Genomic DNA, 16,774 nt, shown 5'->3' on the forward strand with positions numbered 1-16,774 from the left:
AGTAATTTAAGAAATATTAACAGCTTTTTGTAGGAGCTGGTGCATGTTAAAGGCTTAACACCTGTACTACAAAGTCACCAGGCCCTCACCCTTGGGAATAATACATACTATATTATGGCATTACTAAGAAAATATTAAACACTGTAAGAGAGAAACAAAATATGAAAAATATAAAAGTAAAGAATTTTTACACTTATACACTATTGAACTTTAGATAGATGAATTTAATTATAAATTGTACTTTTAAACTGAAAGTAAAACTTAAATTTAAAATGAGTTTATGTGGACAGGCGTGCGTGCGTGCGTGCGTGCGTGCGTGCGTGCGTGCGTGCGTGTGTTTTTGTGTCGCGCGTGTGTGTGCTTGTATCTGCCTGCGTGTGTTTGTGTGTGTATGTATGTGCGGGTGTGCGTGTGTATATGCACGTATAAATATATGGTATCCCCACAGATGCAAAACCTTGAGTCACACTATTGGATGAAGCATAGCTTCAGTATCCTCATAATTTAACTTTTGCAACCAGTTCGCCAACTTCTTTTCACATTCAAATTCATTTAAACCAAGGATGTTAAGTTCGCCATGCAATCTATTATATAGAAAACATCCCAGGAAGCAGAAGAATCCATGACTGAATGCAGTTCTGAAACGGTCGCAAGAAGATAATAAGCAATGTCGTCTATTAGAGGCACTGTCATAGGGTGTGAGGGAATGTTGCTTCGACTATCGAAATATCTGTCGAACAATCAGGACCTGACAGTAAGCGTAAAGTTCACTTGTTGGAAACCGGTAGGGTTTGAAGCAGGCAACCTTTAGGATAACTCTATGTGCTCTCTCTCTACAAAGCAAATGATAAAATGAGGCAGATGATGCGAATTTTAATAACATTTTAGTGGATCGAACTTATAGAGAGGACGAATGTAAGAAGATTGAAGAAACAGTACAGTTTTAGTAGCAGTGGAGCTCCTTGTGAATGACTTCGTCCAGGGCAGTACTGCCAACTTACCTATTTCTGTATGGGTAAGGGTACTGGCGAAAGTACTGGCACATGGGATTTGTCAACTTAGTATGTGTCAGGGTGACGGGCGTGGAGGCCAGACCCCTCAGATCTTTGCAATTTAAAGGACACACGTGTCGTGTAATACCAAGTACACGACTTGTTCGTGCCGTCACTTCGTATCATAACAAAAAACAGATTTAGAATGCGACTGTGAGTGGGCTAGTTGATAGGGGTCGATCAAAGCGAACTCGCCACGACCTAATTGTGGACGTCCTATAGAAAGGCCAGGCTAAGAGTACCTTTAATAGACGAGCGTGTGTGAAAACACTGATGCGTGTTGATAAGACGAAAGATGTATGTCGGAATCGTAGCAATTGGAATACTGGGGTCTCAGCCTGCCCCGATGGGATTTGAATGTGTATATACACACCATCAAGGTATTTAAAAACATATTTGATTGCCCTATCAAAATTAAATAAAAATGTCTATATAAATTAATTACTAGTTTTTAAAATTATGAAATGTGCAACCAAAAACCAACGGTGTTGAAAACAATTTAATTGAAAAAAACTTGATTATCAGTGATTGGGCAAAATGTGCTTGATCCCTAGATACTTTTGATGTGTGCAAGTAGCCTATTTATACTAGGAAGTAAGACAATAATTGATAATAGTATGTACAATCACAGGCATATGGGACTTGTCAACTTATACCTCAGAGTGAAGGGTGCAGTGCCCCTCAAATCTTTGCGATTCAAACCTCTGAATGGCACTACAACTGCTATGGACAGGCGTGATTTATGTTACATTTGTAAACATTTCACACACTTATTTAGCTGTAGTTATTTTGAGTTCATTTTGGTTAATATTTATTTTGTTTTTTGTTTTCGAGTAGTCTGTTATACATCAATAGTGTTTGTTGCTTTTTAAAAAAATCTAAGAAAGTTATCGACTAAACTTAATTATTTGTAATTATTAAAAGCTTAAGGTTTTTTCCAAACCGGTCAAGCGTATGTCAAAATTCCTCAATCAATATTTTATACATACGCAATTTACGCGTGTGCATTTCAACGATTTCACACTTCTGTTGTTCTGTGCTTAGTAGTGAGGAATGGGTAACATGCAAAATGATGTTGTCCTACTTTGCAATAGAAACTACATCAATATGGCGTAAGCCAGGGTTGCAATATTTCATTTTGAAACGTTTGATGATCAAAAATGCAAAGCCATTATAAAAATATCCCATTGATTGATTCAGCAGCTGAATAATGAAGGAAAATAAAGAGATTTGTTATTTTATGCGAACTCTTTTTGGAATTGCAGAAGCCTTCAGAGCGCCCATGTTCCGCGGCGGAGCAGACAAGAATGGTTTCTCTATGGGCGTGTACAATAACTTCAAAGAGGTTTTCGGCAACAGTCCGAACCTTTGGATGGTACCAGTATTTACCAGGTATTTATTTATTTACTTCTCTTGATAAATATAGTTAACAGTAGAATCCCAATTAAATATATTTCTGAAGATTAATTTGTGATAAGCGACAGGCTAGAATTGTCCGAATACTCGAAATGCTTAGTTTAATGTTATCTTGTACAGGTAATAAATAAACCAAATATATGAACTGATCACGTAACGCTGAAGTACGAAGTATTAACAAATCAAAAAGTAGAAATCTAGAACATATTTATAAAAACATTAAAATAGAGCACGTATGCAAAAACGAATACATGCATGGAAATAACACATGTGTGCGTGCTTAGTGTGGTCCGGTGTGCATGTCTATTAAGATGTGTGAAAAAAAGAAGTGAATGACTTAACTTGTGTGCTTACTGTACAATATACGAAACAGTGTAGCGTGGTACACGGATCTACGTTTCCTGGTCGTCTTTTCTTTCATTGGTCCCGTTATCGAATGAACTGCCAATAATCTCAGAGCTTTCGTAAACGAATAACGTATATATCGATGGGTCCTAAGTATAAGGGCCAAACTAACAATTTCATCATTTTCACTTTTTTGTGGAAAGTGCTTCATTTCATTAGAAATGAAATTTAATTATAAAATGAAGCATTTCCCACAAAAAAGTGAAAATGATCAAATTGTTAGTTTGGCCCCTATACTTAGGACCCATCGATATATTGTTTGTGAAAAAAAACGTGAATTTTATATAATAATGTATCTTAATTTTCTCTCTTTGTTTCAAGAGCATTGTCACAAAATGCTACGCCGCCGCTCCATACATATATGTATATATAATTATTCAGTAAAGTAGAGAGAGAATTGAAGCAGCTCTCTCTACCAATTGATATATTCCCTCGATAAAGAAAAACCAGAACGCTGTTACAACCGCGAACTTTTGGTCACACAGTGTTTAATTTTTTTTACAAGGAATCGTAAACCGTGTACCTTCTCGTCGAGATTGCACCTTTACGTTACAATGATATTTAATTTAATTTTTGTTTCATAGCTGTAAAATTATAAAACTTTTTTTTTACAACAAGGTCAAATCCGATGATTAAGCTCAAATTTCACTAACGACAAAAAACAAGTTAAAATTAATTTTGTAGTATTTTTTATAAACATTAGAAACGTGTTCGTCACGTAGTTACCGTATATTACGCATTCCAGTAAATCGAATTAAATTTTATTGTTATTGAGAGGGCAATCTTCTGTCTCTGTAATGGTAAGTACTATAGCTTGGAAAAGGACATGTAATTCACACGAGAAAGGGTGTCAGGAGTCTCTTTAAAATAAATACTTAAGACAGTTTCTACACTGGTATCCACAGAGATTTTCTCAAGTAGCCCTTAAAAACAGAGCACCAAAGTTCAATTTTCCATAAAAAACTGAAATTGTTGTATGAAATGCTTTCATTCCATAGCTAATTTTTCACCGTTAACGGGATATGAACTTGTACACGAAACGTTTATTGTATATTATTATATATGTTTATCGTATATATATGTTTATCGTTGCAATATGCACCGAACAAAAACAAACGAAGTTTTCCTAGATTACTACTGCCGTTACTAACAGTATGGGAAGTCAAAATACCTTTATCCTATTTCAAAACATTTCTTCTTTATTTTGTTACAATTGGCCTTAGACACTACAATATGTATGCTGAAGTCTAAATATAAATGAATGAATATACTATCCACGGCTCTGCGACACGGAGGCTACAATACTTTAAGTATTGTAGATAGGATATTTTGCTTCATAAAGACATTATTTTATTTTTTAAATAGGTATAATACTGTAATACTGCATCCAAAGATTTTAAAAGATTTGAACATAGTATCTAAAGGGGTCTACAAACCGAACCCGCCGACCGGGCGACACAGCCCGGCCGGTGGCTTGTCGTCGGTGGCCTTTCTAATCTAATCCTATGATATGATCACCATTCGATTATACAATTTATTAAAAATTAAACCAGTATCGTATTTTGACACCAGTGTATAAACTTTCTGTAAGTTTAGAAGGGATTTAAAAAAAATTACATGCTATTCTTGTCGACCTGTTACTAACTCTATCACATATTTGGAAGTTTGATTTCAATGGGCCAAGTCAATGACCGTGTAAGAGGGAGTTTTACCACAGTCATCGACCCAAAACCGACATGAGCATTAGGTCAGAAAAACCTTTGTGTCAAGCAATAAGAGTGAAAGAAAGTGGTGTGTTTCGCTTTGCCTCGAGTTGCCGAAGCGAAACGCACGTGTTGTTGCTCTTCTTGCATGTACATAAAGTTTTTTGATCAGCTCAAGCCGATTCTGCGTCAGTAAGTGTGGTGTCTTCCTTGGTAATATAAAGATATGAGCATGAGAACATAATTATAGTAATACGCTTGGATTTGTTCTGTCTACTACAAAAGGCTCTTACGTTAGAAGCATTTATTTTATGTATTTATTTTATATGCATATTTATTGACATGACTTCATGCATTATGCAGTCATATACATGAGATACCTGACCCCCTAACAAGCCCAAACCGACCTTTGATTTTGTGACCCCTCTTACGAATTGAACAAAGAAAATTAACGCAATTTCAACTTCATTTAGTAAGCGATACAGTGGAGTGTTGCTTATACAGTAGATGATAAACATATTTTTAAAAGCAATTCTAGATTTCGTCATTTAACATCCAAGTAAATTGGTCGAGCTGCTTATTGTATGGACTTCCAGTTACAATACCCGTGGTTCGATTTCACGAGTACTATTTTGTTTTAACGTTATATTTTTGACTGCATTGTTTCACTTTTTAATGTTAACGTTGACAAATCACAATATTTGCTCACTACAAATTGCCTAAGGTGGGTGGATATTATTAATAAAGCGTAGGGTTATGGATAGATCAACAAATCACGTAATCGCTCTGCAGTTTACATACGATCATGTCTTCTATGATTATGCATTGTTCCATTTTTCGTTCCTTGCTTTAATATGTAGCACTTAACGGAATTATAAAATTAGAAATTATTGTCCTGTATAAACAAGACTTAGTCATTCCTTACACCTATTGAGATGTTAAAACAAATCAAATACAATATTATACAGTCTTAGCCATGTCATAGCTAAATAATATTTTATTTTTAATGTGACTCAAACCATGATTGCCTCAACTTGCAAAGCAATCCTTATCCCGTTAGGCCACGACGGCCTTACTATAGCTGGTTGAAATTTGTATTCTGTATTTAAGTAAGAACTATACGTTAAAGATCAAATTGGCTTAAAAACCTTCTTACAATGTCATTCACTAATGAGACGATCACGTAGTCGTACCAAAATAAATTTTACGGCTCACAGGTGAAAGATTTAGTTTGTTTAACAATTTTCTCCACACTTTTGTGCTCAGAACCAAAAGGTCAACAAAGTCGGCTTGGGGGATCAGGTATCTTGTGTATATAACTGTACGTAATTTTAAATATTATTGAACCTTAGAACAATCAAATCCTGTCTATCTTTGACCGAGGACAACAAGGGTAACATTGATGTTAATAATTTCTATAGGTAATGTTTTTTACGATCTGTAATACTGTACTGTATATACTACACATCGAGCTAGAAAAAGACGATAGGTTGATTTCGACTTTGTAGACCGTCGCGCAGCGTCTCTGTTTATTATACCTGTTAGACGTTGTTGTCGCTGATTTATCGGTCGTCGAAACGGCGCTTTACAAATCCGAAGGTAGCCGATAACGACCGATAATCTCTATCGATAATCTAAAGCTCGACGCGTAATATTTACGGCCTGATATTGGTAGATTATTTCTTTTGAAGTAAACAATATTCTTTAAAAAATTTCACGTAGTATTTTTTGACATAAACGTTTTTAAAACCTTTTAAACTTATTGCATGGTCATGATACTTTTTTGGCCGGCTCAAACCGGCTCCTGAGTCGAAGTGTAGGGACCCCGATGAGAGTAATTCGTCACCACGGTCACTAATGACCTTGACACGCCCTTCAGTGGCTTTCTTAAAATTGTATTGGTTCTGTCCTTTGAACTTAATACTTAAACTATAATAAATATACTGTAAATGGAGACTGTATCATTGGTCAACAAGACCAAAGCAACGAACCGGTGCAGTAAAATCCTTTTCGGGAAATCCGGAATTCGAAAAAAGTAATTAATTAATATTTGGTGGCTTTAACCACTCCATGTCACTCCCTGTATCTACATGTAGACATTTATCTACTCATTTGGAACAGCCTGTTCCGACCTTTGGTGGTCACACACGCAATATTTAATAATATATATAAATCACATATCTGATGCTTCCTGCCACTTAAACCAATTTTCATTTATATGTATTCATTTGTATTTAAACCATTTTATTTACACTTCCTCATTTCAACTCATATTGGGAGAAGCTGTTGTAGTTTGGTAAAGTGATTGTGACGTGACTTCATTTGATTTCAAGGGATTGGGTGCTTTAATAGCATGACACGTTTATTTAACCAACAACAATGATCTCTTAGGGTGTTCGTAATTCTATTAGGATGTCTAGACACTGCGTAAGGGCTCGTGCAGCGTGCCGACGATATGTCGCGACTGCGGTCGCATCGACTCGCAACGACTTCTAACGACGAAATACAGTGCAGCATGCGGACGACTAGCGACTTAACACTACCGACAACCGACCGATAGCTTAGTGAATTTTCGAATAATTATCGTATCTACGGGAAAAATGGATATAGTATCAGAACTTTCTTATTGGGAAATTCTGTTTTACGGATCCGTGCCATAGAAAGGATAAGAAGAAGGACATTTAACATTCAATTTATCAATTAAACTGCCTCTGTGGCCGAGTGGTTACCATGCCGGACTGCCACGCAGAGGTCCCAGGTTCGATTCCCGGGCCGGGAGAAATATTTGTATGGCCTACATTTATTTCTCTCGTGAGTTTGGGTGTAATTTGTGGTTGTCTATGTGTGTCCATGGCACCCGCGACACAGGGTTTCAGTAGTGCGGGGCTATGTTGAGTGTGTGCGTTATTATTTATTATTATTATTCATCCAATTAATATTCTGCGGCGATTACGAACTGCATCAATTAATCTATCTGGGTCCATTATTATAATTGTAATTACTTATGTAATAATGTTCCTATTACATTAATTAATTGACTTGCGACGACTGATCGCTGCAAGTCTCACGACCAATGGTCGCCGGTCGCGGGCACGCTGTATTAAGCCATTTAGTTCTACGTGTTAAAACAAGTCGCAGCGAGTCGGTGCGACCGCAGTCGCAAAATATCGCCGGCACGCTGCACGAGCCCTAACCTTTACCACTCTGATGTACAAATTGATTAAAGAACAATACTAGAAGAGCACGAACTAGAACGTCTTTCTTTGAGGGTAGATTAGCGGTTACCAATTGCCTGTTAAGATGAACAGTTATGCATATGAAATGATACTATTTTATCGGATCGAAATCTCATATATTTGTTTTTTCAAACAAACCAACGTTCAGGGCCCTTTGTGGGGTCTCATAATTAGTGATTTCACCGTTTAATCAGCCGTGACCATGGGACCTGTAAAGGGCCCGAAACGTTGGTTTGTTTGAAAGGAAACAAATATACTCAATTTACTTATATCCGAAATTATATTTCTATATGTGTAACAATCGAAGAAACCTAAGAACTCGAAGAAATAACTGTTATGATTAATTCAATTTTTTTTAAGAAACCTATAGCTAGCAGCGGACCAGTGTGGGTTCCCACAGGCGATAGACACACGGTATGGGTTACAAACCCAATAAAGAAGTTTAAGTTGATTGGATAAAAAATAAATTGCAATATAAATTATAGCTTTAATTTCTCATTACAAGTAGGCCAATTGTACACTAATTTCATTTTGAATTGATAACTATCAAATAAATCAAGTTATTCGTTTAGTGATCTAATGATCACGCAAATTAATGGTGTAACCATTGACTTACAATTATATGGACGTCGGGTCCGCGCTAAAAAGTGTCCGTACTTATAGGGCGTTAAAATCGGATACATAGCGTCATTCACGGTTTAGTCTTCGTTTGTTCGACTGACAGCGAAGCAAGCAAAATTAGACAGTACTGCGATGACATTACAATTTAAATTCACCGTTTTAGCTTTTTCATATTCCTTTACATGTCACTACGATTAAATAGGTTGACTTGGGACATTTTTTTCGTGGTTTTTGTATTAGACCCGTCGTCCATTTATTTGTAAGTCAATGGGTGTAACGATCATTATGTTTATTTTCTGTCTGGACACCGCTATAGATGCGCGGCACTAGTTAACTAACTATAGCGTAACACAAGCCTCACATCATGATTATATTCTAAGGGTCGTATTCCAGAACTCTACTCAACGCTCAAGTCAGGATTTGAGCAGACTTGAGTATGATTTAAAGCACTGGAAATACGACCCTAATGGCAAGGATGAGTATGATTTCTAGTGCTTTGAATCATACTCTAGTCCTGACTTGTGTATTGAATAGAGTTCTAGAATACGACCCTAATAGCCTCTTTCACTGCTTCATGACGTGCTTGATAGGTTATCGGGCAGATAACAGCAAGTGGTCAAAGGGGCACTACGGCTGCTCCAGAACAAAACCTAGTAAAGGACAAATTTTTAACCGAATTCTACTCCCATAGTAAGCACTCCCCTAATTGCGTTGACAGCCGCTTCAAAATTCTTCTAAATGTTGTAAGTCTCTTTAACCAATTCAAAACTTGGCAAGTATTTGAGACTTGCTTGGTTTTAAACTAATTACAGCGCCTGATTAAGTTTGATTAGCAATTAGTAGATAATGAACTTTAGTGATATTGAAAATCTTAGTCGTTTTCATTAATTTAATATGTCAACTAAAATCAAATTTTATTCCAAATTTTCTAATGCAATAACTAAACCACCTAACTAGCAAATGCTTATACTGCGCCTTGATTCTCGCTGCAACAGTAACTTTACTTATTTACATGAATATTCAATATTAGTAAGGATATAAAATACATATAATATAATATAATACGATATATAAGTTGCGATCGTTTTTGTGACATCAATATAATCGTTGATTGATACCTTAACTTTTTTAGCATTATCAGGTAACATCGAGTGTGTAACCAGAAATAGAGACGAAATGTCATTTAATTTGTTTGAAAACTATTCTGCCATATCATTACTGTGACAACTGTGCTCCTATTGGCCAGCCCGAATTCGAAACAATTGACGGGTGTCGTCAATTATTTCACTTCAAATCGACCAGTTAACTTGAGCTTCGCCATAATGGACGAAAATATATCTTTACGCTTTATAATTAGATATTTTGCTGTTTTTCCCCACACCACCGAATGGAACAGCACGCCATTGTTAGAGATATCATTTTTATTACAATAAATACAAAATATTTTTGGAATATACGGAGACATGCACACAGGTCAGTTGTTGGCGCTGTCTATATTTCAGTGCAAACGAGAGTAGATATTTATAAGTGATATCAGAACCATTTGACTGATGTCTCTATCTGGTTATATACTCGATGTCAGGTAAATTGTTTAAGGGCGACCTGGATTTGTGTTTTTGGGCTCTACTGTACAAATTTGTCTAAAGAACTTACTAGGTTTTGTTACGGGGCAGCAGATTAAATCCTTGTATGCCTTAACCGCGTCCGCTGAATTGGTCACCCTTCTTACAATGGTCGTTTTGTCAGCCTGGGCAACGGGTGTGATTTCCCGGTGCGTCGCGAGCACCAGCTGCAGACGTTCACAACTCAAGAGGCCCATGGCTACGAGTCCATGGGCACCACGCGTTCAAGGTCAGATAAAGTCGGAATTCAGTCCACCGTTACTGTGAACATACCTTGAGATGTTACGTGATAATAGACTTTTATAAGCGTAGGCGCTTACGAAACTCGTGTTACAGTCATTACGATTTATACTTTTCCATCTCTTTTTCAGTTACTATGTAAAGGAAATTGAATGTAACTATGGTGGTACCATAAATTGTTGACACGATATCATGTGTTACGAACCTGAATTAATTGTTACAATTAATTTCAATTTTTCCCATAATATGTAAAGACTGGTTGTTGCGACAGCCTTGAAACGAGCATGATTGTACAATGGCATTTTATAAATAAGCGTAGGAGCCTAGCTTACTATGGACTACAACAAACGAAAATAACTAATCGCCATCTACATTTTTGAAAGCGTCTTAGAGAGTATGTATAAGAAATCCTATGCATGGTATCTTTGAATATTTTTTTACAAACCTACTTTGCTCAACGTATTTATAATTATTAATCACTTAATAAAGTACTTTGCTATACACGTGTGAAATGTGGAATAAATTTGTAATTTTTCTTATAACGCGTTAAATGTACTTGTGCAAAGGTGTATTGAAAATGCTTTAAAGTCTATGTACCGCAACGCTCAAGTTATGTGGCAGATGGTCGGGTGAAGTTGGACGTATAAATGTTATTGTAATAACAATTTTGTAATCAACGAAAATACGATGCGTACAGATGTCCCAGGGACTCTGTGCAATGTTGCATACTGCTTTTTAATGCATTTATTATTTCTGAGCTATATACAACACACAAGACTGATAAAGATTTACTAGCGAAAACCTATATTGTACTTTGTATGTTTTGTGCACAATAAACTTTTTTCTCTTGAGTTTTGGTTTTTTATTTTTTATTTATCATAGATGTTATAGGCCAAGTGATTAATCGGCGTTGTAAATAATGAAAGGGTAGTTTGAATAATGACAACAAGAATTGGGCAAGGGAATGGATAATAATATCAATTTCATAGGTTATCGCAATCATTGGGGCCTATTTATTCGACACGAATTTCATCCCGGTCGAAGAGCGGAGTCCGCGTTGCCGCCGCGCAGCGACCGCGTGCGTCTAACTGTCACGGCAAAATACACTCTATTTATTTAGCTTTTACGTTTTAACTTAAATGATCGTCACGGGCGCGCGGGCGAACCTGGCTTGAATTTGGTCTATGTGGCGGTACCGCGCAGTCGCCGCGCGGTTGTATTATTCAGAGGGATTGAAATGTTGTTGCCTAGAAAATTGAATTCAGATTTGTACACGAAGGTGTGGTGTGGTGGTGGCGGCTCGGCGACAGCGCGAAAACTGTCTCCTCATGTAACTGAGCGATTAAGGTTATCAAATATTGCCTTGTTTCAGTTTTAATTATTATCCAACCGACCTTAATATTTTGTGTGTTAATTTTAACACACTCCCGACATACTACACATTGTTCAAGCCAGCTTGCATTTTCAATATGAAATACCCTAGCTTACAAAATGTTTCATTGATTTAAAACTATCAAAACTACCATGCAAAGAGACGTTTCTGTGTGTCCATGTTTAAAATTTGAATTTTTTTTATACTGGGGAGAGTTTTTGTTTTCGATCATAACAATATTCATGTTCTATAATTTAAAAGAAAAATGCAAGGCTGCTCGAATTTAGAGTCCGAGAAATAACTCTGTATAAAATTCATTTAGTTGTTTTATTTTGCAATTTTGTTGTCATTGTTTGTTGTATTGTTTGCTTATGTTCGGCATTTTATCAAATGCCTGGGCGTATTAATGACGGTTAATCACTGGTCTATAAAATAATGCTAAATGTTGCTATTGCTTAGTGAAGCCTAGCCAGATTAGCAAGCAAAAGGATACGAAATATACACCTGTTGGTAAACAATTTCATCATATCAATATTTTATGGACACGTCTGTGTGCTGTATATTTATATGGATTATATAATATTGCTTTCTACACTTTAACTCTCTCAGTCTTTACTTTTTTATTTTATTTATATTTTGGTTATTTAGGTTCTACAGATTACGTGTTACTGATTTCAAGACTTTCATGGGTATTTACTTTAGCCAGTAGATGCAGGTTTATTATTCGTAATTTATTTATGACGTAATGTTCTTCCGATACATAATATCGCTGCCAAATTTTAAGCTGCCGATTGGCTTTCAGTTTTAATGTTATATATAAGACTAAAAAAAGTACGCCGCATTGATTTATGATTCATTGATGATGGTCTTTTACATTATATGCTATAATTTTTTAGTTCCAAATTTTGTCACTAGTGGCTCTGTATTAAAACAGAAATGGCGTTTCATACCGGTTTTATGTAACAACTTTTTTAAAGTTAAATTTTTCTTTACTACTTTCTAGCCATGGAGCAAAGACGCAAATAGGCAAGCTCTTTTAAATAAATTAAAAAAAAAAAGCCACTTAAATAAATTGAATTTAATTATTTTTGTAAAATAATAAAGCTCTCTGCAAAACAACTAATTATTAATAAATTTACATTATCATATTTTGTATTGATCAAATAAATTTATTACTTCAGACCAATCTTCAAAGGGAGAACTTGATTTTCCGCCACAAATAATGTTTTCGGGATTTCTAAAATTACCTCTTTGGTTCGTGGTTTAAATTGTAGTTATAAAAAATTTACTCATGTTCGAGAATAACGTGAAAGTCTTCGGAAATAACCAACTTGGTAAAATTATCTATAAACTATTGCAAACCAAATCTGTAGCACCTGAAAATGTTTCGAATATACTTCAAAATTATGTATATTATATATACATATATACAAGATTATTTGTAAAATACTTACAACTATATTACCAACATCATAAACAACCACTTTTTTCCATGAAAACAAAAGTGATTACTAAAAATGAACTTTTAAGTTTTTGTTGTATCTGACACTTTTTATATTTGTATTTTTAGCAACGCCTCCTGCGTGAAATTATTCATGAAAATAATTTTAGTGGTGGGTGCTTTCTTTTGCTACCGCACGAGTTGTTACCATTTAGAACGATTTATTTAAATATTTTTATTTCTGTACGAAAGTGAAATTTAATGAATTATTAAAAGTCATTGAACAAAAGTTGCTGTTTTATGATGTTAGTAATACAGTACTGCGAGGTTGTTAGTACTTAACAAATAACCATCAAAATTGAGAAAATCAAAATTGAGTCGATCGAATGTTATTGTTACAATTTTAGCGTGGAGTTGGGACACGAGACTGAGAGTTGGAGACTGTGCCCACGCAAGGGCCGCACCGCCCCGCAAATTGTATAAGGATAAATCGCATTTTATAATTTTATTTCAAGTTTACTATACATAGTACTTTATTACGTAAATTTTCCATTTCACAAATATTATCACAAGTTTGAAATAAATATTTTTAACTAATCAAACATGCTTTTCATTCATTGGCGTGGTCATCGTTTTCGGATATATCTATTCCAAATTTTATGTCATTCACTTCTTTTTAAATTTTCAATTCAAAACAACTTCGTTAGTGATTTAAAATTTATAAGTGTCCCTTTGCATGCTAATTTTGTTTTAGCGCCTAAATGTTTTCGCTCAGGTTTTATTTAACGTAGTCACGTAGTTAATGTAGAGTACTAGGCGAACAAGTAGATATATGCTGTAGAACATTTTATTTGAATAGCACAATCGTTTATAGTCAATGTTGTTATTATATTTTTAATGAAGCATGTTATACATGTCACACGACAATGGACACGATACAAATTTGTGTAAATAGGCTAAGCCACACACGTGAAAGAAGTGGTTTATAATTTGATAATGGAATGGCGTAGCTTTGGCGACGGGATCGTCTACCCTCTGCCGCGGCAAGATGAAGATACGGAGTCGCTGTTGAGTTCGGAGCGATGGGAGCGTTGGGGAGAGCGAGCGCAGCCCTACGACGAGAGGGAGAGTTCGTCGTACGATGAACTATGAGTACACGCCATGCCGGCACCATCGCGTGCTGGCTTGCCCACTTACGTTTGAATCCCACTGGTACAATTATCATTGGGACTACCGGAATCTGACAATGGATGGATTACCTTATACTAATTATATTTACAAATGACCGCAGATCAAGTGTAGTGTCTTCCTCGCACTACACTTGGCCTCGAGTCTTTTGTAGTTCTCTTGCTCCCTTTAAATGAAAGCGAATGACATTGTTTACACCGATTGTATATGTCAATTGCGCATTTACTCGTAATGTGTATTTACTCGTAAACATACAATATGCGCACTTGACCTTAAAAGTACAGGCTGTTAAATAAAAGACTGCAAACCACTACTACAAAATAAATAGTACTTTCTATTCTTGCACACTAGGTTTAGTATTAGACAATAGTGTTGGGAAATGAAAAGGTCTGCAGCGCAACAAAAGCGGTGTGTTTCACATGTATCTGGTATTCTGCTACATTCTGCTATTAAAAAATAGTTTTGTTATCTTCAATTTAACAGCAATAAAGTCACTATCCCTTTTTAAATTCTTTTATTAACTTTTTCACATTCTCTTCTGTTAGCCATACCAAATGAACCCGGTTTACAAACTTTTACGTAACTGTCTGTACGTGGGGTTTAATTTCAGGCTGAACTTCAAGTTGAGTTTCAGCTGATGGATTTAGCAAAATGAGATTCTAGAAAACTGTAGAACAATATTATAAATCCATAAACGAGTACGAGTGCTGAGATGTTTCATTGTTTTAGTAGCGAGCAAGCTTGCGGGTGAGAACGTTGCTGGCTTAGGGCGTTCGCTTCGTAAACTGGTCGATTCAACAAAACAAAACTACGTCCAGCTTAAGTTGATACCCGCGCGCGAGCCCGTAGTGAAGTCCCGCTTCACGCAGCGTACGCCCTTAGAATATTTTTTATGTGAATTTGGTGCTGAGTAGAAACTGACCTACGTCGTCTGTGAAGCTGTAATTAATATGGTGAAGCTGTAATAATGAATGTACCTCGTACCATAGTAATAAGGTCCAATTTGTACAAAAGAAATGTAGGACTTTATGACTTAATATATATAGTACGTTTATTATTGGACAATATTGTAGATGTTCTTTATGTAATTAATTAACCAGGAACTCCGCGAACAATAGCAAAGGCGTGACCGCATCCGTTAGGTCGAATCCTTTAAACTCTTTGAAGTCCAATTGAGGTAGGGGATTGTAAGATCTGTTGCGGTTTTAACCTTGTAATGAATAACTATGTTTTAGTGATTAATGATCGGTTATAACATTGCCCATTATGTAGTTGATAAGTAGTAGCCTCGATTCCTATATATGTAGACTAAACATTCGTGCGACTGCTTCTTTTTATTTCATCAAGAAAAATACAGATCTTTACCTCATTGTAGAGGGGATAGTGAATTGAAGTTTGTAGTGCTCCTTATAAACAAAATTTGAAACAAATTAAGCATCTTGGAATATAGAGGACAACAATTGCTAAGGAGGTCAATTTGACAGCTGTTAACTCAAGTACTAATGGAAAGAGACTAAGAGTCGTATTCTAGAACTCTACTCAATGCTAATGTCAGGATTTGAGTATGGTTTAAAGCACTCGAAATCATACTCAAGTCCCTGCCATTAGGGTCGTATTTCCAGTGCTTGTGTTTCCAGTGCAATCCTGACTTGAGCATTGAGTAGAGTTCTAGAATACGACCCTAAGGCTGATACTTATAAAACAAACTTTTGATTTCGACTTAGCAAAAGTGTCGAGCTAAGCAAGCTTTTCGTATTTTCAAAACGAATTTTGCCTGAGTTAATTAAACGAAACGAAAAAATTAATAGAAACTGAGTTTACTACGTAACTTCTTGCTTAAACTTGGGCAGAGTTCGTTTTGCTTGTTTAGTAGAAGTCAAAGGTAGTTTTATAAATATCAGTCAAAGTTTCGTTTTGGTATACATAGAAATCGACACCGATGGCTTTGTTTACGCAATTAGTTTTTATACAAGTTGCAACTATCTACTTTTTAGAGTTTTTAGCTTATAAGCTTCAAAGTGTAAGAACGTCACCTGTATTTGGTTATAAATTTTGTATTATTCTTCCTATGAAATAGAAATGTAAATTTTATTCTACTACAAGGTTATGCAATGGTTGTAAAAATATGACAAAAGGGAGGTTTGATCTTTAGTGTGACTAGTATTGGTTTAGCTCGGTTTGTTTACAGAAGCGCACTGATGGCCTGGAACGAGTATTTTAAGTTATAAGTCGTACGAATGAAGCCATTGCAGTGGTATTCCATTTAAGCTCAGTGGTTGTGCAACACACACCTGACTGCTAAGCATTTCATTAGGGCTTCCACGTTAAAGTAGGTGCCAATAAAACAATACTAAGCTCGAAAAATCTATTTAACTGATTTTAATGGTGGCAGCTATCTAAAAGAAGCTAATAGCAGTAAAATTTTTGTCCTCTGGGACAGGCTAAGGCGCCTAATTGGCCATACTGCTGGAGCTTACA

At 35.8% G+C, this 16,774-nt stretch overlaps 1 protein-coding gene across 8 annotated transcripts in view; it reads left to right on the plus strand.

Annotated features, from left to right (window-relative positions):
• LOC113239458 (palmitoyltransferase ZDHHC15B) overlaps window positions 1-14,727 on the plus strand; it is a 39,298-nt gene extending 24,571 nt beyond the window's left edge. Inside the window, exons 8-10 of one of the 8 annotated variants that reach the window (XM_026476478.1) lie at window positions 2,318-2,444; window positions 10,180-10,284; window positions 14,119-14,724. In XM_026476478.1, coding sequence (XP_026332263.1) covers window positions 2,318-2,444; window positions 10,180-10,284; window positions 14,119-14,260 — 374 coding nt within the window. In that variant the 3' untranslated portion in view covers window positions 14,261-14,724. Of the gene's footprint in view, window positions 1-2,317; window positions 2,445-10,179; window positions 10,285-13,515; window positions 13,697-14,118 lie in introns of those variants that run through there. The other 7 variants (XM_026476477.1, XM_026476479.1, XM_026476480.1 and 4 more) reach the window with 7 other exon arrangements.
• Window positions 14,728-16,774: the final 2,047 nt, after the last annotated feature.

This window comes from Hyposmocoma kahamanoa, unplaced genomic scaffold (assembly GCF_003589595.1).
Source record: "Hyposmocoma kahamanoa isolate Upper Pololo Valley unplaced genomic scaffold, ASM358959v1 99879, whole genome shotgun sequence".
Taxonomy (NCBI): domain Eukaryota; kingdom Metazoa; phylum Arthropoda; class Insecta; order Lepidoptera; family Cosmopterigidae; genus Hyposmocoma; species Hyposmocoma kahamanoa.